This window comes from Acanthochromis polyacanthus, chromosome 13 (assembly GCF_021347895.1).
Source record: "Acanthochromis polyacanthus isolate Apoly-LR-REF ecotype Palm Island chromosome 13, KAUST_Apoly_ChrSc, whole genome shotgun sequence".
In the NCBI taxonomy this organism is placed as follows: domain Eukaryota; kingdom Metazoa; phylum Chordata; class Actinopteri; family Pomacentridae; genus Acanthochromis; species Acanthochromis polyacanthus.
In genome coordinates, this window is record NC_067125.1 from 5,868,989 (window position 1) to 5,895,238 (window position 26,250).

The following is a 26,250-nucleotide window of genomic DNA, read 5'->3' on the forward strand; positions in this document are numbered from 1 at the left end:
GCTGTGATTGTATTACACTTGAAGACCGAAGAGTGATTCTTTATGCTATATTTCACAAATGCATGAGGTGTCTGAAAACTTTTTTTCCACCACTGTATCATGTGTGACATACTGTTCAGTCAGAAATTTATTCTGTGTGTTTCATTCAAAGAAACAGATCAAAAATAAACCATTTGCACCAAAGCCTGGACACAAATGTAATCCTTACACTGCCTGGTGCAAGTGAGAAGTCATAACTGAGTCAGTGGCAACCAACAGCCACATGACAAAAAACCTGATAATTCAGGTGAACTTCAGGCTGTGTTTACACAGAGTGGAGAGGAGACTGAGCTAGATCAATAAAATAAGTGGCTCAAAAACAGTACACACAGGAGCAAGTTGTAGGAAGATAAATACATCAGAGGGAAGAATCTTTCTGGAGTTGATGTGTATAGTCCTACATAAAATCCATCCATTGCCTCTATGCACCGCATAATCCTCACTAGGGTTGCAGGGTGGCTGGAGTCTATCCCAGCTGACTTAGGGTGAAGTCAGACCTGGTGACCATTACAAATTTGTTATATGCATTTTGAGTTCTTTACTAGTAGACATAGTCGTGCTGTTTCCATAGGGGTGCAGGACTTTATATTGTAGTTCAAAATTAGCTCACAGTGAAGCAAAAACACCTGGAAACTGCTTGGGGTTTAGAACTCGGTAAGCTCCAGACGTGCTTGGAGGCATTTTTTCTATCGTTCTCAGTGCAAGGCCAGCTGTTTCTACCTTCTTCCGGTCTTTATGCTAACAGATGCTAACTATGCTTCGACTCCACCTCTGTATGGAACTCACAGACATAGAATTATTGAGCTTCTCATTTCACTTCAACAAATAAAAATGCTGACCTATTTATGACATTTTTGACATCAATAGCTTGTTTTATTAATTAATTATTCTCAGTTAACATCACAGACTTATACTACTTATATTTTCTATTAAAGGAAGTTCTGTCAACTTGTCAAAATTAGAGGTCATTTATCTGTTATGCATGTCCTTCTTTTGGTGAGTGTTTTCATGCCGTTGCCCTTAATGTGCGGTCATCTGACTTTTTAATCCTCCTTTTAAAATGTTTTTGATGAAATTCAACTTAAATAGCATCAACAGTGAAACGAGATGCATGGGGGAGATTTGTGGTTGGAGCTGAGAAGTCCCTGGGGGTTTGTCAGATGCTTATAAAGCACGTCTGTCCCCCGCCACTTTGATTTTCTTCACTTTAACCACATGATATTGACCTGATAGACAGCATGCACTGGGAGAAATGTAAGTACGACATACCACTGCTGTTTTATTTACATTAAATATCCATACAATCTTGCATAGTATGAATTTTGAATGATTAAAAGTGCTTCAAGTTATGAAAAAGAGGAACATCAATTAGCAAAATTTGCTAACTTCTGCAACAAATATGTTTCATGTAATCTTTTGTTCAGTTTGTGTACATGTGTTTGGTTGTAGAGGAGGTGTACACAATAAAACAAACACAATACAATGCTTAAACTGGTGCAATAGAATTGCAATACCCTATGCAACTTACATTTTGAAGCTTTCTTTATTTCTTGGCGTGTTGTTCTGCAGTACTTTACCTAAAATTAAATGTCTTAATACAACAGGACTTCTGTAAAAATTTAGTTTCTGAATTAAATATCTGCCGTAGTGTTTTGGCCCAGTTGTAGTTAATGCTTTAATTCGGCTGTTGATAAATCATTTACAACGTTCTACTGTTTGGAACAGGAGCTGAAATGCTCAGTTTAAATGTGGGGACATTTGGAATGCCGCTAACAGATGGAAACAACAGCGTACGGCTTCACTTCCTGTTGTAAACTGAGTACTGAAGCTGCTGTGTCCCGCTCCGTCTGAAAGAGGAAGGTTGTCATTTGAAAGCTGACGGCGTGTTGCTATTGGACTGTAATCTTGATATGCAAAATGGCAGCAGACCCCCCACCACAGGAAAACACTGCACAGCTGTGCAGCTTCCTCTTTTTGCTGATTGAATCACCATGCATGTGCCACGGTGAGCGTTTGTCCGTGTGTGCTCATGTGTGGTTGCCTAAAACAGAAAGAGATGAAAGACAACAACACTGTCTGTTCAACTATGTGCAAAGATTCATGCTGTAGCACTTCAACTATGCACTTATGCAAAATTAAAAGGATGTAAAATTTAGTTTATATAGCGCCTTTTAAAACAAGACGTGCTGAAAACAGAACACTGCACATCCACTACTGTTCAAAAATTTGGGGTCACTTAGAAATGTCCTCATTTTTCAAAGAAAATCTTTTTTTTTTCAATGAAGATAACATTAAAGGAATGATAAATCCAGTGTAGACATTCTTCATGTGGTAAATGACTATTCTATGTGGAAACAGCTGATTTTTAATGGAATATCTCCATAGGGGTACAGAGGAACATTTCCAGCAACCATCACTCCTGTGTTCTAATGCTACATTGTGTTAGCTAATGGTGTTGAAAGGCTCATTGATGATTAGAAAACCCTTGTGCAGTTATGTTAGCACATGAATAAAAGTGGGAGTTTACATGGAAAACATGAAATTGCCTGGATGACCCCAAACTCTTGAACGGTAGTCTATAACATCCAGCAATAAAGATAAAGAAAAATTATAGCCCTTACAGTTAAAGCAATGTAGTATAAATGGGTTTTTGAGAAGCAATTTAAAGCCATTTTACAGCTGCTCAAACAGAGGAGGCTGTTTCAGAGGGTCCCATAGGAACGGTTTCCTGTATGATGGCTATCTCTGAAAACTGTGCTTTAAACTTGGGTTGACGGATTCGCTGAGAAGATTACATTTCATTTTACTGACATCTTTTCACTCTCAGTGAAATGTGTTGACTACAATTCCTGCAGTTTTGCACACCAAGGCATGATGAGGTATGAACAGCCTAAGATAAAGTGAACAACTTGGTAAAATGGCTTTCTACTATAGCTTTTGATATTTTATCTCTTCAGCAGTACAGAGGATACTTTTGCTATGTGCTTTTATATGGCTTTCTACTCTTTTCTAGTCACGTGTTTTGTTTTTGCCATCAGCACGTATTATCACTCTGAGCTTATGGAAGTAGAAACTATAGAGGATAGATGATCTAAAGGTGGAATAGGAATACAGAAATTCAGACATGTATGAAGGGAAAAAAAACACATTTGGCCTTTCATGTGTTAAGCAGTTTTTTTTAATAGTTAGCCTATATAGGGATCCTACATTTAGCCTGATGTGACGTGGGAGATGCTATGGTATTAGATAGAGGCATGGCTGCAGTGTTCCAACAGGGCTGCATGGCTGAGACAGAGGAGAAGAGCACTACAGTAGTTAATGTGTGTGTTAGCACTTCTAGATCTCTCACTGAAAATGCTAGTTTGATATCTGCAATGCTCCTGAGCTGCAATTCGTCTGTGTTTTTGGCATTTCGCTTGTCGTACACTGGACTCACTCGTAGAATAACAGAATGTGATGCAGCATATTTTTATATCTTAATATTTTCAACATTATCAATCAATCTTTGCAAGCTGTAAATGAAGGCACCACATTCACTCTTTACTGTTGCTGTTGTAAATCATTTGACGTGATAAGCACCACACCCCTGGACACTCCTTTTGTGCTGTGCCAGGAATACCTCCATGTGTTTTGTTGCAGTTGGCGTTCTGACAGCCTCACTTCCCCACCTCCTGCAAAGCTCGAGCTGCTCTCACGTCTCCACAGAATAATACTGCAGCACCTTTTCTACAGCAGCTCTGCTCTTCAGTTTGGGGTCTGAACAGTAATGTGTGGGGTGTGACATGGAAGTCCAGCTAGCTGGGAATCAACCAGTGGACAGAGCTACAGAGCAACAGGAGTTTATGTCTTAAACATCAAATACACACTGCAATTATATCTACATGCAACGGGACATGATTTAAAAAAAAAAAAATTAATTAATTAGAGGTTTTGTACTTAATCAATCAGGATTAATCACATTTTTGCAAACAGTAATGTTTGACACAATAAACAAAGTTTTTTTCAATTCAAATAAATGTGGGTTGATGACTGAATCAACGAATTGACATATACCAGAACTTAAGCTACTAAAATGTTCGTTTCATTTCTATTTATCCGCATTTTTCATCTGTCTACTACATTTACAGATTACTGCAAACTCAAAGCGCAATTATAGCAATTATATTCAAGATTTTAAGACTTTTTGTAAACTCAAACACTTTCAGTGTCTTGAAAAGTGGCTTATTATGGGATGGGTACATTGTTTGCTGGTACCAGGACTGTCATAGCTAACGCTAGCTCTGATGCTAACAGCAACATGTTTTGCATTGAGGTGATGCCGTCGGCTTGAAGTGCTGCAGTGATCAGAAAACTCTTTGTTGAATAATTTGAACACAACCACACTTTTATCGGAGCTGCCATCAGGTAGATTTTAAAAACCAATCAGTACGTCCTGTGTATCTTCTTCACGGCTGCAAACAGACTTTAGGTTCATTACTGCCACCTACTGGACTGGAGTGTTCATCAGCGTTACCGGTGTGCCAGAAATGAGAGAACTGAGAAAAGTGCGTTTAAAGCATTATTTCTTTTAATGCATTATATTTTCTGTAATTAGTTAGATCAGTCCTTATGTGTGTTTATATATACATATATATACAGCGCCCTCCATAATTATTGGCACCTCTGGTTAAGATGTGTTCTTCAGCTTCTAATAAATTCATTTTTTTCCCTAAATAATAAAGGACCACAATGAAAAAAAGAGGAAAATCCAAACTTTAATTCAAGTGCATTTATTGAGTGTTGGGGAAAAAAAGACACATTAAGAAATATTTCTTTTACATCAATAATTATGGAGGGTGCATTTGTTCTTTTTTCTTTCAAAAATAAGGACATTTCTAAGTAAGCCCAAACTTTTGAACAGTCGTGTATATATGACCTGAAAACTTGAAATTCCTAAATCATTCTTTTCTATGATGCTTTTTGTTAAAATGACCGGCAAATGATGACATCAACATAAATTATTTCGTTAACTAAGTTGTAGCCAATTCTGAAAAATAATAAATCTGCCCGTGGGGTAAACAATAAAATCATGACATGTTTTTTTCTTTTAAATACCACAAAAAAATTCCAACCATACACAATGTGTAGATTCATATAAGAAAATTTCAAATTCACATTGATGCTTAAAAAACTTGTGTCTTGTCAGCCAGAGCTAAAAATCAGACTATAAATGTTATAAGTGAGTACAGATGGTGCTCATTTGTCCTTAATCTGATCTTTTATTCAGTTTGGACAACGTTTGGATGGATTGTTGGGAAAATTTTGCCAAACCATTTCCCTAAACAGTGATTGTGCAATCATAGCTTAACAGCTGTAACCAGCCTTTATCCTCTGTGTAGCTACAAACAAAAGCTGACGAGCGATGGATTAAAGCGGTGTGTTTATGGACTAGAGCTTAAGCTTCAAACATATTCAGATCAGCTAACTTGCCTCTACGTCAGTCAGAGACACTTCGGGTAAGGAAGTCGATGTTTACAGTAAATAACTGCCTAAAGTAACGCTCTGCTTCATTAGCAGGAGCATTTCAGTAGCACCTACAGTTGTGGATTTACCTCCCTGCTCATGGTAGAGCTCCCATTGTGTAGTATTTTCCCGTTGTGTGAGAGCTTCTCTTGCTCTATCAACATGTAGGTTAACGGTCCTGTTAGGGAATTTTGGGAAGTTCCACTTCAGCAAATCCTGCCAAACCTGTTGTCAGATAAACAGTTATGTGGAAAACTAAGTACATCCCATGAAACCTGATGACTTTTGTGTGAAAGTATTTTCACAAGCAAGCATTTGATTCTCTCTAAAACAGTCCTAGCAGATAAAAGTGATCCATGGATTTAAATTACACATTAAACTGACATTTGTGTCATTTTCATCATTCAAATGATAATGAGGAGAAAGATAGAAAAAAACATATCTCTGACACCTTCAAATCAAATTAGAACTTGGGTGTATAGATTAGGTGAGAGTGATTAAAACTTCTTCAAAAAAGTGACAAGTGGAACTTCCTTATTTAAATCTCTAACATCTGAGGCTCGTCTGTACTCCCTGCTGTTACCGTCTGTAGCTTCACGAAAACAACTAAAGATGAGCTAAAGAGCTCTCTAAGGCCTGCAGAAAACAAGCCGTGCAAGCCTATGAGAATGATGAAGGATTTCAAAAAGAACAGAATGTTTGATAAAAAAGAATCTCCAAGAAGCCCAAAACGGCATCACAGGATCTGTAGGTTCCTTTTCCGCCGTTTGTGTAAAAGTGCTGCATCTACACTCAGAAAGAGATTTTATTGAAACGTTATGTCGGGATTTGAAACAGGCAGAAAATGCAAGAAACCCCTCAAATATCTGGGACATGAAGGCCTTTTGCTGGAAGAGTGGTCCAACAGTTTATGTAGTTGATGTCAGAGACTGGAGGACAGTGACAATCATGCAAAATGCCTACAAGAAGTTACTCCAGCTAAAGCTACAATTGCCATGGTTACATGAAGTTTTTAATTCGGAATTATTAATTTGGAATTGCCTCATTCGAAATTAAAGTTTTGTGCTTTGAGTTTACATGGAAATATTAATTCAGAATTAAGGTTTACATGGACTTTTAATGCTTGTGGGTTGGAAAGGATTCTGATTGGACAGGGAGTGGACGTGACGTATCCCTGTTTACTAGAAGAAAACAAACTCCATTTGCCGCTGCATTTCTTTTCCCCAACAACATGGAGGAACAACTAATAAGCACGCTTTTCGCTTTGCTTTTTATTATTGTTTTGAAACAGCAACTCGACAATGGCCTACTTAGCAGAACGTGTACGTCGCTGCGCCATCGCTAGGTGAGGAGCCAAGCATGCGCAGAATGACCAGAATTAACTGTGTAGATTAATAGAATGTACACAGGAATTAGTTTATTCGAACTTAACATTGGAATAAACCAGGTAGTTTATTCGGAATTAAGTTTATTTGGAATTAACTTTTTAATTCGGAAATTAAGTGTTTATAAGGAGATTTTAAAGCGGAATTAACTTAAATTCCGAATTAAAGAGGAATTAAAGGTGTCATGTAAACGTGCTGATTATAAGTTTCTGAAGATGAAGGGGTGTAGTTACTTATTCCACAGAAAAAAATAGTTTATCCACAGATATTTATTCCGAGTAAATACTTGAAAAGCTCATTATCTGTAAATGAGCTTTTTTTTTTAAGAGGATCAAATATTTGCTGGTCCAAATCTGACGAGAAAGCCAACAGTTTCTGCTAATTTCACACTAGCTGACAGCAGTTGAGCAAACATCTGTTACAGTTTACACAGTGGCACCAATTAAATGATTCGTTTTTAAATCAGCTCTTTCTGTATTAACAGTCACGTGATCTCAGTGGTGTTTGTGTTTTATCTGTTTACCCGGGAGTAGCTGTTCAAACTGTGATTCTTCATTCATCCAAAACAAACAATCACGGTGGAGACTCAGTTCCTCTGTTACACACAGTCCTGCCCACGGATATAATCCTTTTACTGTGTATACGATCAACACACAATACTATCACATATTTGAGAGAAAAGTAGTATTATTAAAGCTCATATTCATGCTTTCATTTGAACACCAATAAAGTTTAAAAAAAAAATCAGCAGGTTTAGTGATTATTCGTGCTCTTTAAAAAAAATAACAAAAAAGGATTTTTTTTCTTAGGGTGCTTTCACACATACGCCTTTTGGTCCGCTTAAAGCGGACTGGAGTCCGCAACACCAGCAAGTACGGTTTGTTTGGGCTGGTGTGAAAGCAGACCAGATGTTTTTGGTGCGGACTAAAGAACCGGACCGAGACCACCTCTCGAAGGTGGTCTCGGTCCGATTCTATGTGAACTCCAGTTCGGTTCGCTCCTGGTGAGAACACAAACCTGTCTCCATTCGGACCGGTTTGATGGCGCAGCAGACTTTTTGGTCTACGGAAGCTTCCGTAGCAACCTGCACGGGGAATTATGGGATAACGATAACGTCTTGCAATACATCTTCTCCGTGCCAAAAACGACTGTGTAATGTTCTCGTACCGAATGCGAGCTTCATGCTGGAACAACAGCAGTATTTGAGCTTGCTGCATAAAGCAATGATACTAATATATGGCAACAAGAACGAACAGGAGAACATAGTTCATTGTTTACGAATAAACCTTGATCCATGGAATAAACACAGCCTGTTGTTTTCTTCTGGGATTTTTCCCTCTTCACAAGCTGCGCCAATCAGCGTTCACCGACGTCATTATTTTTGTGAACAGCGCCGCCAAACGACTGGGGGGAGATATAACATTCATCGTAGTTGGTTCAACTGTGAAAACACTGGTGTGAATGCGAACCGAACCAGTTGAAATTAGCAACATTGTAACAACTTTTGGGTCCAAACGAACCACTCTAACGGACTAACAGGTGTGAAAGCACCCTTATTTTCCAATTGTTTTTTCCAAAAAAAGAATGTACTGTATCTGAGTGCTAAAATGCATGACTGTTGATTTGTATGTTTGCTATTTTTTGTAACAAGTATGCATATGCTTCAGTAGGTCCATTACAAAAAAACCCAAAACAATGAAAGCACTCAGAGTGCGCAGTACTCGGCCAAGGCTGCTCAGATGTTGTAACATTTCTAGCGGCTGAAAATTGTGGCAGAAATCCTGGCACTGTAGAATATGGCCATTTAATGCATGTGTACGTTATGTACGGATACCGAATCATGCGACCTAAATATGTAGCGGGTGGCGGGAATTGATGGGACTCAGAAACACCCCCACAATTTAATCAGTTGTTCCTTGTATCATTTCCGACGGATAAGTCTTGATAAGGATCACTATCATGTGATCGTCAGCAGGCAGCTGATGTAGTGTTCACTTGTTGTCATGGTTACAGTGACGTCGTGCCGCTATCCCCCAACGACTCAGAAATCTTTAACAAATCCGTGGATCCAGACTATAAGCTGCATCACTGCCAAAATCTAATCAGGTGGTCCTTGTGTCATTTCTGACCTTCCCTGAAAATTTCATCCAAATCCGTTAGTTCGTTTTTGAGTAATGTTGCTGACAGACAGACAGACAGACAGACAGACGTATGCCGATCGTCACAGAACTCCACCGTTCCTTGCCAAAGTAATAAAGGCTATAGGAATCATTGGAAACTCTGTTCGCCTTGATATCCTGGTCTTTATGTCTTTAAGCGTGTGTAATCTGTTCAATCTTCAAACATTACTTTAGCCAAAATGATTCAGCAAGCAGAAACATTAATAGAGTCATAATTTTGTTGTAACCACAAAGTGTTTATGCGTTTGCAAGGACAGTTAGACCTGATAAAGCAGCTGCAGATGTACAGAACACTGGGCTCCTGTGGACGGCACTCAGTTTGTGGCTGACAATAACAACCACAAGTTTCAAACAAGTTGCGAAAAAAAGGTCAGTTTTGAAAACAATCATTCGTCCACTGGCGATATCAAGTAGTCATTGTTTTAGAAGTACTAAAACTGTTGAGCCATAAATCTGCCACTGCAACTGTAAAACACATAAGGACTGTCTGAAAACAAAAAGCCTGACAGGAACAGTAACAGTAGCTGGGAGAGGAGGGGCTCAGTGGACGGTCAGTTGTGTTTGCAGTGTCTTTTTCTGTTCAGCTTCACAGACTTGTCTCTACATGGCAGCACGTCACAGCGCTCTGTTTGTGTGGAGAAGGAAGCTTAGCCTGCCTGACCTATAGAGGCAAATCAATCAGCTGCAGATAGAAATCTGAGCGAGATGCTGTCAGGACACCCTCAGTCTGATGACAGAGGTTAAGCAGAGGACAGGCACAGAAGCAGTGTGGACCACAGGTCTGCCTCCACCGTCAGAGCGAGTGATGGGAACAGCAGCCCGAGGATTAAGGTCACGGAGGGCGTCTGGTAGCTGGGAGGAAATTCTGAGCTGGAAAAGTGAAAGGAGGAGTCAGCAGTAAGTGAGGTGAATCCTCCAGATTCGGTTGAAGCTGATGAGATGATAGTCGTTTCTGTGCTCATATTCTGTCACTAAAAATAAAATGTTGTAAATTTAACACAAACAAGAGACAAATACCACCAGCAACAGATACAATAAAGCTGCTCTGTGTTCGTGCCATTGCTTTACTGTAGGAAAATTTTAAGTAACATTAGTTTAAAAAAAGTCATAGAATAAAAATCTATGTTTATTCTATAATGAGTATAATCTGACAATAGTTTGTGATTGTTGTTTTAAAACATTTCTTTAGAGTTCCTCTAAACTGTCAAAGCTTATCTCAGAAGATAATAGTTCATCTGGCTTTATCTAACAATTTGGAATTTGACTTTCCTTCTCAAATTCTAGCTAAAGCTGTGTTTGGATCATGTCCACATGCCCCTCTGAGGTTTATGGAAACGCTGGTTTGGTGCTAACTGAAACAAAGCTTTTGCTTTTTTCAAGCCGGTCGTTGTTTTTTCTTGTGCTATTCAATGGCTGATTGTTAAACTTCAGAATTACAAAAAACAAACCCAGCTGAGTTAAGTCGTGCCAGCAAACTGACTCACTGTGACTCACTGACACTGTGAGTGGGACTGAAGACGTACAGCCATGGCCATAAGTTTGGACACAGCATGACTTCCTATGTCTGTTTTGATGTCTATTACAGAACATAAGTAATATTTTTTGACAGCACCAGTTTAATTAGTCAACAAATCAACAAGGGATATAATATTATCAATAAATTCCAACAATTGGAACGACTTTGTTCCCAAAACATAATATTAGAAGAAAATAACAAAAAAATGCAGTACTTTCACAACCGAATTTGGTAAGAATAACAAAATGACACCAAACTCTTTTGATGTTTTTTTAAATATGAAACTTAATATAGTTCTCAGGAGTTGTGTACTGTATTGTAAGTGACAATTTTGTGGTATTTTCTAAGGTTCACAAGCGTCATGGTACTTGTGTCCAAACTTATGGCCATGGCTGTTCATTGCAGAAGACACCAGTAGCGGTAGATTCAGCTGCATTTGGTTCATCTTTGTGTCACTGTTACAACATAATGATTTGGACCTGCTCTGCCTGGAGGCGTGCACGCAGTTCAGGACTTGAAGCAAAATATGGACCTTTTCCTTGGCACAAAACCACCATACTGCCTGCCTGTTTGAACAAGCCTTTCCTTTGTACTGGCTGAGCTGTGCACCAGCACAGATGTAAGTGTATGCCAGCACCAGCCCTCCCCAACAGCCAGCAGCACATACTTTGCATCAAATTGAGCAATCATGATTTTGAAATTACACTTGCCACAAGATGTTGCAGATTACACCAAAAAAGAGAATTCTGCAGGTCTGATGCACTACAGTGGGTACGGATTTTTGATCAGTCATCGTATCAGGCGCTGTATTTACAGGAACCTGTATGCAACAGTCCTCTCACAGCAGTTTGACAAGTACATTTTTTATAAAAAGAACAAACATCTCTCGCGGCTTGCAGGAACTGAAATGCCGGAGGGGCACTCATAGTTCACCTGCAGCTGGTTTGTGAGCTGAACACTGTCAAACTGTTGAACATTTCAACCATTGGAGAAGAGCTCTAATGGGAGCTGCTTACATCACTGCAATGACATTCTCAACCAACAACAGAAGCTTGTTGTTAATAGGACTCATACAGTGTGTGTAATACCATGCACTTACAATAAGGTTCCTTTAGCTGTGTGTGCAGCCTCTGTAGTCCATGTACGAATTTGTGCCAAACATCTTAGCCATAGTTATTTTTTAGTCATTTCAATGATGCAGGCTGAACTTACTGAACAAAATAAAAAAATAAATAATTGTAAATGAGCTGCTAATGAGCGTGATTTAGGCCAGAAAGCTAATTTCCCTCTATTATCTGTGGTCAAAAGAAAAGAAGATAAGCCTAAAACCAGAAAAAAAAAGACATATGATATTCACGGTACTCAACACAGATGATATCTGAATGTCTCTGGTTGGATGGATGCAGTATGCCTCTGGTCGGTATTTATCGTGTAAACCGGCTTCAGAACATGTTAAACATCCCCACATGATGTATTTATGCCAGCAGCCTGGATAAATGAACAGCAAAGTCAGTCTGCCGGTTCGCTGGTTGATCCACACATTGATCCGGACTGCAACACGTCCACAACTGTTGTGTTATTGCCACAAAATGTTGAGTGTGAATCCTCCTGATTTTTGGTAATTTAGTGACTATTCTTGTAGCACCACAAGCAAGTTGACGTCAGTTTCTTTTCTTTCTTTTTTTTTTTAAAGAAAATGCCAGTTATTGCTGCGTAATTTGCAACAAATATTCAGTGTCCCAGTCCCAAACATTTTGAACTGGTGTTTGTGCTTCCCAGACATTAAATCCTCATGGTGTTGATTTGGTTTTGATTTCTTTCTGTTTGCTAGTGACACAACAGCTGTTCAGAGTGGCCTCCTTTGTCTCCCCATAAAAATGTACCTGTAGTCCTAGATGTAATTCAAAGATGTGAAAGAGGAGATAGGTAGAAGATGTCAGGGTGAAAGTCCTGTCACAAGTGTGCTGGTGCAGAAGGAGTAAATCTAGACCCTGTCTTAGCCTGTTTCAAATGACTAAACATTGGTAGATGGTGCTCTGATCATGTTCACTCCTTTTCTTCTACTGATGCTGTTAGGTGGATGGAAATAGGATTCAACTAAGGGATGGGTTTCTTTTTAGCAGCGTGTCAAATGAAACCCTAAAAAACGAACAGTGACCTTTAGCCTTTTTGTCTCCTTTCAGTTAACATCGTGGAGCATGTTTTCAGATCATCTACTGTCTATACAAACCTCTGACATGCTCTCCAACCCAAACAGCCATATAGGTTTGAGTTTTATCATCATGATCCCAATAATAAACATCCAGCTTAGGGTATGGATGGTCACGGTTATGATGAAACACACACTGTTGGTTTGAAACAGGAAACCAACAACAGGCTTTCACATTAATTTCCAATGTTCTGTTGACCGGTCCATCCTCCCCAACCTCCTCCCAATGCAGACTTTATAGCTCTATAAGTACTTCATCTCACATCCTCCTTTGCACTCATAATTATTATAGACGCTTATAATTAGTCACCATGCAAAAATGACTGGTCATTTTTTTATGGCAACAATCTCAAAAGCTCACACTGTTCACATTTACAGTACTGTAGCTTTGAGTTTATTCAAAAGACGCTCTTGCTACCAGATCACATTTCCCCTCATGTTTGTACTTGCAGGAAGTGGCTGGTTGTAAAACCTTTGGACGTACTCTGAGACCTTTTAGACACAGTAAATTGATTTTGTAGCACCTTTCACACAGTGTACAGGAAAAGCACAAGAAACAAACGATAAAGCGATGCCACTTACAATCAGACATACAGAATAAAAATGATAAAACAAACCGATAAAATTTGCTCAAAGCAGTGGTAAACCTAGATTTGAAAGTATTCAGAATTTTCTCAAGTCTTAGCTCTTCTGGAAATTTGCTCCACATGTGAGCGGCTTCCCTGAGTTCAGTGTCCCTGGAACAGCCAGTGATGCAGGACCAGCTCACCCAAAAGGTCTGCAAGGTTCTTACTAAGTCAGGAGATCTGATAAGCATCTTGGACCTAAACTTTTCAGTGATTTATAGACAAGCAATATCCATCCATCCATTTTTCACCACGGGGGTCACGGGGGGGCTGGAGTCTGTCCCAGCTGACTTTGGGTGAAGGCAGGGGACACCTGGACAGGTCACCAGTCTACTCATGTTCACACCTACGGATGATTTAGAATCACCGATTAACCTCTTCATGTTTTTTGGGCTATGGGTGGGAGCCTGAGTACCCTGAGAAAACCCACAAATTCACAGGGAGAAATGCAAACTCCTCACAGAAAGACCTCAGGCCCAGGCCGGGACTTGAACCGGGATCTTCTAGTTGCAATGTGACAGGGCTAACTACCAGCCTTTACACAACCCGACTGATAGCAGCTCTGGAATATTGAAGCTGCTTGCTGTCTCGCACAGACCTGTGAACAGTCCATTACAGTGGTCCAGCCTGCTGCAGATAAAAGGATGTACAAATTTCTCTTGGTCACGTTTTTACATGCCCTGATTTCTACAGTAGTAGAAGGCTGACTTTGTTATGTGGTGTACACATAACATTGGCAACACCCACCAGCCTTGTGTTTCTTTTTGACCACTTTTTTGTTCAATTTGCCACTGAGCAATAAACCAATAACATCTGGTCATTTTTACATCCAGCTGACCCTAGAGGTTGGATTGGAACATTGCACAAAGGTTATTAAATCTAATTGACAAGATCATTCTCAATAACTACAATAATTAGTGACCTTGGTTATGAAATCGTACCTTCTCTTCAGCCAATTGATTGGCTGCTGGGGAGGGGGGATTTGAGAAAAAAGCAACTAGACTTCTCTTCTTGATTCTTTCATGAGCTGCTTTCTCAGTCAGCCGTGTTGGTTGATGAGCTGTGATACAGAAGCTGTTGTTTACACTCGACTATTTGGCTACCTGTTGGAGCAAAATGAAGCCACACTGGCAATTTCTTTGACATGGTGACTATTAGTTATATTATGTACTGCATAAATGAGAAACAAAAATGTTCTGAGTCAGTCTGTTTCAGTGTGCATGTAAATGTAGCACAACTAATCTGCAGATTCTCTTTACTGTTTTGACACAAAGATCATGTAAACAAATATGTGATTGCTGGTGAATATGAATTGTCAGGATTTAAATATTAGCTCATGTTGAAGTCTTAGATATAAGTAAATACGACCGGTTCTGTTTCTCCTGTCATGTCACATTTCAAACTGAGTTCAGTCATAAATCACCTTAGTGAGTCTTCTGCCTCCTTTCGTGAACTCTGCGAGCGTCACAGCAGCTACCTCAAGGCGGCTTGAAGGAAAATGAGGTCTTCAGTGTCCGTCTTTAATTTTGTGTCTGTTTCTGGTTTCCAGCGTCACCAGCAGCAGTGGGCAGATCCAGACCGTACCAAGGGGTTCGAGTCAGGGACCCTGTCAAAGAGCTGCTGAGGAGGAAGAGGAGCCTGGAGCTCCACAGCAACAAGACGCCACCTCTGACTGCAGTAGGGATACACTGACACACGACATCAGCATGCCTTTACATGATGCTTTTTATCACATTTTAACTGTTGTTTTTATTTAGGTTTGTGACATTTGGCATTTGGGCTGTACATTTTAGTAAAACCTTGCTCATTTTTCAGCACATATTTGCATAGGGGCTGCACAGTCACTCAGTGGTTAGCACGGTTGCCTTGGAGCTAGAAAATCCCTGGTTTGCATGCCGGCCTGGGCCTGGGATCTTTCTGCATGGAGTACACGGTTAAATGGTGGTTCTAAATCGTCCATAGGTGTGAATGTGAGCGTCATTATTTGTCTCTATATGTCGCCCTGGAATAGACTGGTGACCTGCCCAGGTGTCCCATACCTTCATACTAAGTCAGCTAGGATGGACTCCACCCCCAACCCCACCCCCCACCCCCTCCCACCCCCAACGACTGTAATGAGGATTTAGTGGTGTATACATGATGGATGGATGTTGGCATCATGACACATTTTAAAACAGAGGAAAATTCTAAACAAGTTTTTCACTCCACCCTTTCCTTAGAACCTCTTCCCTTCATGACAGCATCATTAGTCATTAAACAAATAAGCAGCAGAGGATTTACTCTACAGTCTGCAGCAATGATAGCTCTGAATTTCCTGCTTTTGGACTGATCAAACATTTTAAATCTCAGCCTGATTCTGAGGCTAAGCCTTTAAAATGTTAAAATAATATAAAGCATAGCTCTGAATAACACAGTTTGTAAATAAATTCAGGTACATGGGCATTTTTTTTCTCGAATGATTTCCATGACAACAATGCCAACATTTTTGCCTGCGTACTCTGAAACACTGAGGTCAAAATGACTCACATTACTTTCTAATCACGCCTCGCTGATTGTTAAACATTGATAGCCTGATTTATTAGCATTAGTCTCGAGGCTGACTTTCTTCACTCATCAGAACTGTCATGAAGAGTCAATGAACCACAGCAGAGAGGCCAATGCAGAGATCAAACGAAATACATGTGAACCGCAGCTTCAGAGGCAGGCTGAGGGTTGAAACAGTGAACCCTGCTGAGCAGAAACTGCAACAAGACGAATGCATTTGGCTATTATATAGCAAATTACACATAGCATTCTGAGGAGATGAAAGAAGGGGCCCCTGTGGAGCACTAGGATGTCAGCGGTCAGGACCCAGGACCTGTTTCAGAGTGAAGAGGGGGAATTTGTCCTTATATAATCCAGGTGTTTTTCCATGACCGTTACAGTCATTCCCCGCTTGGCTCCAGGGCTGGGCACGCAGCCCGATGCAAAATAACATGCAGACCTGCCAAAGCGCCCTCCCACTCGCTATTTATTTCACCTCAAAGACAAGAAGAGGGTGGAAGGAGCACATGCACACATACATGCATCAACTCCTTTCTCACACAGAGAATATAAAATATTAAAGTGTAATTGCATGTTTTCTGTCAGGTTGCAAAATGTCATTTCTAATCATCTTCCACAATGGAAGCAAATTCTGTGGAACATGACAATAACTTTTGAAACTCTGGATATATGGGATCAAAAGGTTCAACTGCTCCATGTTTTCTAAAGAGAATTCATTTGTCTTTAGGGTGCCCCTCTAGATTTAAATACCAAGACTTTTAAGTCAATCAGATGCCCTAGCAGCTGTAATACTGTGTTAAGACACATCCTGTCATGTTACATGAATCACTTACTAGTTATCTTGTCCTTTTCATGTCAAGATTTAGAGGGAAAACCAAACTGCAGGTTTAGTGGAGTACAGAGACCTCCAGAAACTTTCTGCTGGTTGCCAGGCAACCTCTTGGTGACAACACAGTTCCTGGCAGTCTAATTTGGATGGGAAGCAAGGGTGTGATTACCACTGAGATGGGGTTTTGGCACATGCCTTTTACTTTTCAGAATCTTATTTTCGTCAGTGTTACCCTAAAGATTCATTTAAAATTTCCCCCCAAAATCTCTGAGTCTCACTGAGCAGTGTCGTTTGGTTGTCCTGCCCCCGTGTTCTCCGAGTATGACACTAGAGGAGCTGATACAAATGTTGCTGAGCTGATTTAAACTTCTTCAGATGCAGAACGCTGAGTTTAATCAGCAGCAGTGAGAGCCACAGTGAGTTCTTTACTGGCATGTAAAGCTGGCTTTCAGGCTGCACTGTGTGGCTGCTGGAGGTTGTTGAGGCATGAAGAGAAGATTTGCAGATACTACCTGCAGGGCAGAAATAATATTTCCTCACCTCTGTGTGCCTTTCAGGTCAAAAACATAATTTATTCAATGTAGTTATTACTCACCTCCACCCCAAAAATGCCTTTATGTTTTATTTAAACAATATTATTCAGGTGCTTTCAGTATTGTGTATTCAGACTGCAATTAATACGAAGATGTTAGCAGGAGGTTAGTCTATTTTCTGTATTAAATGCAACATACTGATTGCATTGCTGTTAAAGCTACTAAAGGGTCACTTCACCCATATTTAGAAAAAATACTTTTGAACTTACCTAACCTTTTATTACCATGAGGAAAGTTTTTTTTTTGTCTTTATTAATAATGAGATGTGGAGGTGTAAGTGGGCAGCAGACGTTTCACAGAAGAAGATGTGGCTTTGCATCCTGTGGCATTTTTCCTAGAGCTAAGTTTCATTAAACCTGCTGTTTGGTTAGTTTGTGGTAACAAAATGACTTGGTTAAGTTTAGGAAAATAGCACATTTGGGTAAAAATGTTCTTTCAGAATATGTTTGATCTTTTGCTCCATTTTTTGGGGTAACTATGGTGATGAATCCCGTCTCATCTCTCTGATTTTGTGGCTGAGCAGGAGCAACAGTGAGGTGATAAAATGCAGATAAGTTAATCAGTAAAGTGTTAACTTACTGATTAAGTTAATACTTAAAGGCATTATGGAGGATGGTTTTTTTTGTTTAATTTGTCTGATTCACATAAAATGAATACACTGACCTTTAGTGGACTTGTGTGTATGGTCTCTAAAAGAATAAAAAATTAAAAAAAATAATTGTGGACATGGCAGGACCTGAAAAACATCAGCCAATCAAAGCGCTCGGACCGAGGCGTTTGGTTTGCTCCCTTTCCTGTCAATCAAAAATCTTCCGGCTCAGGCTTAGTTACGTAGATTACGTACGCCTTGGACTTACGTGTTTTCTGTATGTGTTGCTTTGGTATAGCTTCGTAGTTAGCTGGTGACTTGTTTTGCTCATCTTTTTGACATAATGGCAGATAAAGATCCAGGGGGACCCAGCCGTAAAAGAAAGCTTCACGAGTGCTACGCAAGTTTCTGGAGGGGGGCGTTTCTTCGTAAATGTGAAGGGGGGGGTTAGAGGGGGGTGAGGGAGAGGTTGTATGTGCGTATGCACATGCTACATTCAAAGTCGTAGGAAATTAAATCTCCTCTAATGCCTTTAATGCTGGATCACATTTGTTAAATAGAACAAATGTGATCCAGGAGAAATTATGTTCCTCTTAATGTGGAATGCAGTTCATGTATAGTTGCATAGAAATGTAATTTTCAGGCTGTTTCTTGATACTGTGAGTGTCAGATGTAATTCTATTCACTCCATCTACAATCTCTGTGACCATACCAAAGTTTCTGTATTTACATCAGAGGGCAGCAGGATGACATTATGTCCAAGAGATTATTATTCAGCCAGACAGCTTTACTTTATTCTGGTGCCTGGTAAAGAGGACGCAGGTTCCAGTTAAACACACCCAGACGGCATGCTCAGGTGCTTTACCACAACCATTAGGTTTACTGATGTCATTAAAGTTGAATCATCCCTCCGCCCCCACTATCTCAGTAATTCACCAACCTTTTGTTTCCAAAATCTGAAGGGGAAAACCAGATACTTTATTTTGAAACATGCACACAGCAGCAAGAAGTTCTGTCCAGAAGTGCTTAAAAGCTGAGTAAAGTAAGAGCGACTCTAGTGGAGTTCAGTAGTCAATCTTTCCAGCACCAGCTGAGTGCTGTAACTCTTCACCTGCTGTTACAGCTGTAACACTAGCCAGATCTTCTTCATCAGTCTGTCAGGCAGCTGGCAGCTCATGTCCTGCTGCCGGTGAACAGCCCTGCTGGCTGGCTGGCTGCAGGATGCAGTCAGAACACCGACAGCTATCTGTGCTGTCACTGCTGCCTCTCATTCCTTCAGCTTCTGTGCTGCTGCTGTTTATTATCACCCTTACAGAGGGCAGTAACACGTTGTGCATGATGGACATGTGGGTGTGAACCATCATCTCAGAGAGGACGACAGAGCAGAAGCACTGAACTTCAGGTTACCATGCAGAGCCAGGGTAGAATAATTGACAAAATATCCAATGAATCATGAAAAACATCAAATGTTTGAAGTCTCTGGATGCATTTTTTTTTGAGCTCACAAAAGACAACTTTCCCCTGGTCATAAATGAGAATCCCACCTCAATGGATTTTAAACTTTTAGGTCTTTGCTGTTGTTCGGTGCTAAATTCTGCTGAGTCCTGGTATCCAGATCGTTTTTTTTAGGCATCACAAACATGACTTAACTTTTGAAATCTCTTTAAAACATCTCTTATAACTTGTTTCAATCAGAGGTTAACCAACTGTTTGAGCTCAGTTAGATTTAGTCCAAATTCTGTCAAGATAAAACAAACACAGCAACACACCAAAAATAATAGGGTTAAAAAAGTTAAATTTGAAGAACAATCTACCACTAATAATCAGAATGTGTGGTTAAGGGTAGTTAAGGCCACAGTGATTCCTACAACCTACTGCTCCTGTGCAGGTTCAGCAGGTCTTGTAGTGTGGTGGCCAAGCTGAGAGCAAAGATTGGGTAATATTGTTTCGCAAATGGTCACTTTTGGTCACTCATATCATGCATGTAGGGACACATTAGCAGTAAAGGCTAATAAACTTCGTCATGCCATCCTCAGCTGACTGAACATCTGAAATGCTGCTGAAGTGAAGTTAAGCATTTTTGTTGATAAAACTCATACGATTACTACAGTTTAAATTACATAAGTGCATGTAATTTGTATTGCACTTGACACAAAAGTGTCCTTGTTTTGTTCAGGACCCCTACATCCCTCTCATTATGTCCATCCGGCTCTCTGTTTCTTTCTGTTGGCTGCAGGTTCTAGGTTCTGAGTTGTTGAAAATAAGTTTATTCTCTGCGATCTTTAAAAGTCTGTACAAGAATGTCAACTAAATCCACAACTAAACCTGAGTCATGCACACTTGGTGCATAGAAGCTTGTACAAAGAGATTCTTCATTTATTTAGAAGAACTGATGCGTTTTTGATTGTGTCTATACACTTCCTTTACTAGAGTCTCAAATCTCTCATTTGGACCCTTTTGGTCCTTTGAAAAACACTGACCTTAAGCAGCAACATCAGCTGAGATTTCAATGTCATTCTTGACCACAGAGGCTGCTCATTTATCCTGTAACACTTTACTACAAATTTTTATAAGATTTAATGGCTCTGAGAATTATTATAGTCTAGCTGATCTACTTCTATCTGTAGATGCAGATCATTTACTAAGTAGCTGCTTGACTTGTGGTTCATAGCATGTGGAAGACATTTATCAAGTGTTTTCTACCCTGCTAAGGTCCAGTGCCAAATGCTCTCAGGCCTTAGAGTTAGACAGAACCGGTTCTAGCTCAGTAAAGGAAAAAAAACTCCAAACTGGAGTTTGACAGAATAAACCAGGCTTTAAAAATTACGTGACTCTTTGGTTTTACAGATGGTTTTCCAAACTAAAATATCAAAGTTAGCCTTTAACTGCAAATGAATCGAAGCAGAAAGTAGATTTTAGGAGACAAAATATTCAAGTCCACACCTGTATGTGAACACACACACACACACACACACACACACACACACACACACACACACACACACACACACACACACACACACACACACACACACACACACACACACACAGCTTTAATTATAATGTGGTCTCAGCTGCTGCTCCCACCTGGACGTGAACAGTCCAGGTGTAAATGCTTCATATTTATATATCAACACTGAAGTGATGATGTGATTATAGCGCTGCTGAAATTTCTGACAGACTGAACTCACTTTCTTCACTGATGTTCTTTGTCTTCTTCAGGATGCGGTCGCCCACAGCAACCAGCCATCATTTCCTCCAGGTACATGCCTCACCAGACACGTTAACCAAAAGACCTCCTGTAAATAAAGCATGTGACTAAAACTCAGGCTTTCCTTTGTTATTCAGGCATCTTTGGCTCTGATGTTGGCAGCGGTTCTGCAGCTGAGCCGTCGGCTGCAGCTGGTGATGGAGGGCTACAGTGTTCGGGGTGGAAAGCTGCACCTTCTGTCTCCAGCGCTGGACTGCAGCCAGCTGTGATGCCCTGGTCTTCATCTGACTACAACCAGCAGGACCCCTCAGCTCAGACCCTGGCCTACCCAGCCACCCCCACACTCACTGCTGATGTGTACATGCAGACTCTGTGTCCCAGTTACACCATGCTGACCTACACACACACACCACTGCTGACGAACTTTGGGGTAAGTGAGACAAGATCCTGTGGGCAGGCAAATATCTTTGAAGTGGCGTCTTTTAGAAGAAAAGTCTGTAAGGGAAAAAACTTTGATAAAATTACAAAGGAAGACTGAAAAAAATGTAATTTACCAATAGCAGCTGGGATATGTTCTGTTTTCCTGAAACTTTCTAAAGGATGAGTCAATGAATGGTTTAGTTTCATTTCTTCTCATGTTGCAAGTGATGACGCAAAACTTGTTGGCCTTAGCAACGAATGCAACCACTGAAACAATGGAAGTGTTGTTTCTGGGAAATGTATTCAGTGTGAGTGAACTAGCCTGAATCTAGTGTTCCTGTTATTAAAAAACAGACAGCTTTCTTTAGACCTTTGTGCTAACTTTCACTACCATTCAAAAGTTTGGGGTCACTTAGAAATGTCCTCATTTTTGAAAGAAAAGCATTTTTTTTTAATGAAGTGAACAAAAAAAATGAATGATAAATCCAGCCTAGGCATAGTTAATGTAGTAAATGACTGTTCTAGCTGGAAACAGCTGATTTTTAATGGAATATCTCCATAGGGGTACAGAGGAACATTTCCAGCAACCATCACTCCTGTGTTCTAATGCTACATTGTGTTAGCTAATGCTGTTGAAAGGCTCATTGATGATTAGAAAACCCTTGTGCAGTTATGTTAGCACATGGATAAAAGTGTGAGTTTTCATGGAAAACATGAAATTGCCTGGATGACCCCAAACCTTTCAAGTGTATATACTTTTACTTTCATGGTCAATTCGAGCCTTTTTTGTTTCTAAAGTCAGCTATCTACACGTCACTGTTTTAAAAACTCCCCACTCTACAGAAAACAACCAAAACCTCTGAGCAGCATCCTACATGCTGCAAATGACAGGTTTTTCCAGAGGTTTGGATCATGCATTGAGGCAGGTCTGCTTGGTTCTTTTGGTTGAATTAGTGATTTTAATGATAGTTCTTGCCTCCCTGCATGCAAATGTTCCACTAAAACAGTTTCCCCCTTACTATTTTATAGTGGCGTTGTCATTGCATCCCGGACTTAGCACTGACTGAGATGAATATGATTAGTTTATAGGAATGCAAATAAGTTTTCCTCTATATCAGAATGATCAGACCATTCTCCAGCCCTGAGACAGTGATGTGGAGATAGGTCTGTGTAGTATCAAAAACCCTGTCAGTGGATAAAGGGTTCTGTTCAGTGGTTTTAATAGTCCTCACAAAGACCAAATGTACTCAGCTTGACCGATGGAACTTCAATGGACTGTGTACATGGAAGCAAGGAAAACAAATGCCACCAATAACAAATGTTCAGTTTGAGGAGAGACTGTACGAGGTGGTTCTCTATCATTCACACCTTTATTGCTCATCATTGAAGGAGCTGTATTTAAAGTAGCTGCTGCAGGACTTTGGAGGTGCTTTAATTTGTCTGTGCTCTCAATCGACAGACCCTAAACACAGTAGGAAGTTCTAAACGCTCTAGAAATTCTGTACCATGTCCACTCACTGTACTCAATACATCTCAGGAATAATCTGACATGGTCAATATATCCCATACAGGACACAAACTGTGGTCTTCCAGGTGAAGGTTCTGGAAGTTACTTTACCCCTCCATCCTCCTTATGAGGTTCTTTTAAACTGCAAAAGCTCCACAGGGCACCTTGTGCATATCTCAGGCTCCAGAAGCCTTAACAGAAATACTATTTGAAGCCCTGGGAGTGAAAACCGGATGAAGCTGCCCCATTCTGTCAACCTTTTACTGCAGACATTCAGGAACAAGAATCCAGTCAAACTGTTTCAAAGAGCTGCATCACACCACAGCATTGCACCGAACCTGCAATTAACTTAATGATACCTATACTCAAAAAGCAATTTAACTGACATACAAGATATATTTTATGTCATTCAGGTACCAGTAAGTGAAATGTATGGAACTGCACCACAAATTAATGGGAGTATTTATCATATTACCTAATCATGTTTTTATGGGACCAAACTTTAAAGCATCACGCTACCTTTAATCAAAATGTGCTGTTTCTGAGGCTCAGCTACATACGTCCAGCGCAGAGTAGTTAATTCAGAGGACAGCTTCCTATAGACGTAGACAGTGGAGAAGGTGTTGGGATGTGTTTTCCACCATTAAAACCTGTTGTCATTGCACTAGAACTGACATGGGTACTAACTGACAGCAGCTGCCATTCTTATTGTAGTCAGCGTTAAATGGCCTTAGATCACAAGATATTGTAGGAGCAGAGTACAAATTGAACTCTTTTGAATCAACTAATGTTCTTCAAGGCTGCACAGTGTCTTGATAGTTAGTACTTTCACCTTGCAGCTAGAAGAGCCCTGGTTCGCTTTCTGCATGGAGTTTGCATGTTCTCCCTGTTCATGTGGGGGTTTTCTCCAGGTTCTCCAGCTTCTTCCTACAGTTTAAAAACATGCTGAGGTTAACTGATAATTCTAAACTGTCTGTAGGTGTGAATGTGAGTGTGATTGTTTGTCTCTATGTGTAGTCCTGTGAGAGACTGTTACATGTCCAGGGTGTCTCCTGTCTTCACCTTAAGCCAGCTGGATAGACTCTCGCCCTCCCGGGACCCTAATGAGGATTAAGCGGTGTACAGAAAATGGATGGATGGATGTTGTTTAATCATCTATAGCTAAAAGGATTTCATTTGTTCATTCATTCATTGTTCATTTTTCATCGGTAGAGCTTGTTGAGAACATGTAACCGTAGAGGTAGCTCAGAGGTTAAAGCTCCCGATCCGTCTTCACAACAGGTTTCTACAATATAATGAACTTCTGAAGACATTTGCAATGTTTAAGGAGCAAGTTGAAGTTTAAAGGACATCTTTGAATCTTTGCTAGTTTTAATTTCTTTGTAATCACTGGAAACATTTGAGTCCTGTTTGTTGTTTCAGACCATACCGGTGGCCCCAGCCCCAGGCTCTCTCCCTCAGATGGAGCTCCCAGACTCAGGGTTGACCTACCTTCCCTGGGCCCAGCCCCTCACCACCATATCTACCATGCCCAACCCAGGGGTCCAGTTTTCCTCAGGGTCTGCAGCCCTGCCCGGGTCACCTCTGGTCCACATGCCTTTGTCCATGTCTTTGACCACCATGTTCCCTCAGCTGGAGACCCAGGGTGCGGACCCTCAACCGCAGATCCTGGAACTCCCCCAGCATTCAGACCACCAGCTGGACCCCGAACCACAGGGTCAGTCTCTGAATGAAGATCCAGAGGTGGAGTCAGAATCACCAAACCTGTTGGATAAACTGCTGGAGGATCACAAGGAGCCTGGTGAGGAGGAGGAGACAGACTCATACAGGAGCTCAATCTTCATACCCAGTGTTTGAAAACATAAGTGTTCATTTTATCTACAAAGAGTATGTTTGTGTCTTTTTATCTCAGGGGAAATGTTCTTACAGATCTTTCTTGCATAACTTTTGACTTGATAAATTCTTGTTTTTTCTATCAATACAAATTGCTGACAAAGTGTATATTGATGAGTTTCTGTAATTCTAGTTGATTTTAACCTGAGTTATATCTTGTGATGGTAACTTCTAAAATCAATTCTAGATTATTATATTAATACAAATCTTCCTAGTAACCTTCCCAAAGAGACAGTGTGTAGCTCCTGATGTGACATTTATACTGTGGGATTTGATTTATTGCAGATTTACTCAGTCATTTGTGATTTAAAATCTAGCCTTAATAACTTTAAGGCCTCAAATGATACATTCCTCGTGTGCTGCACAGTCTGAAAGGATTTTGTGTGTAAACAACAGCTGACTTGAGGTAATAAATGCTGGTTTAGTTTTTGGTGCATTCGGAGAAATGGGTTCTAAGAGTGTAGGGGGAGGTTGGTACACAACTCGTCACTGTTTTTGGGTTCACTCTAGTTTAAGTTCTCTTATTTAGCATTCACAAACGGTTAACATTTAATTATTTAGATCCAAGTATAATGTAGTTGTAAGCAGATATGAGGACATTTCTAAACATCAGTGACTGTATTCACAAAAGTAAGAAGGAACTAGAATTATTTGTTAATGTTAATAGTCGCACCTGTTCCATTTTACTGTTCTTGCAATGACAACAAATGTGTAATGTTATAGGTTTTTTTTTAATGAATAATGCGCTTACATAAAGCCAAATACAGGATATTTTGTTCATTTTTTTCTGAAATTTCAATTTAGTTTTCTGCCACACTGACGTGTTGCAACTTCATGTAGATTTTTATTGTAAACCATATTAAAGTATTGAATGTTTTAAGGCAGTTTGTGCACTTGGAACTTTGCTTTTCTCAGCCTACACCAGTGGTTCCCAACCACCGGGTCGTGGACCAGTATCGGGCCATGGGTCATTTGATACCGGTATGCACAGAAAGAATAAATTTTTGCAGCTGTTTTTTTTAAGCAAAACTGCCATTAAACACAGGGGAAACTTCAGATTCAGTCCATTTCTCATAGTTGAGGTGTTTTGCGGAAACGTAATTCTCAAATCTGTTATTTCTTAAAGTGGAAAATGATCACATGTGATTGACTGCTCTTCTGTTTGTTTGTTTTTAGCAGCTGATAATTTGTGCAACGCCAGAGTAAA

The 26,250-nt window shown here is 40.1% G+C and overlaps 1 protein-coding gene across 1 annotated transcript; it reads left to right on the top strand.

Moving 5' to 3' along the window:
• The first annotated feature begins 1,198 nt into the window (after positions 1-1,198).
• LOC110962656 (POU class 2 homeobox associating factor 1) lies at positions 1,199-25,927 on the top strand. The gene is made up of 5 exons (XM_051957547.1): positions 1,199-1,293; positions 15,007-15,134; positions 21,235-21,274; positions 21,361-21,653; positions 24,573-25,927. Exons 1-5 carry the CDS (start codon positions 1,278-1,280, stop codon positions 25,005-25,007), a joined length of 912 nt encoding a protein of 303 aa, XP_051813507.1. The 5' UTR covers positions 1,199-1,277; the 3' UTR covers positions 25,008-25,927.
• Positions 25,928-26,250: the final 323 nt, after the last annotated feature.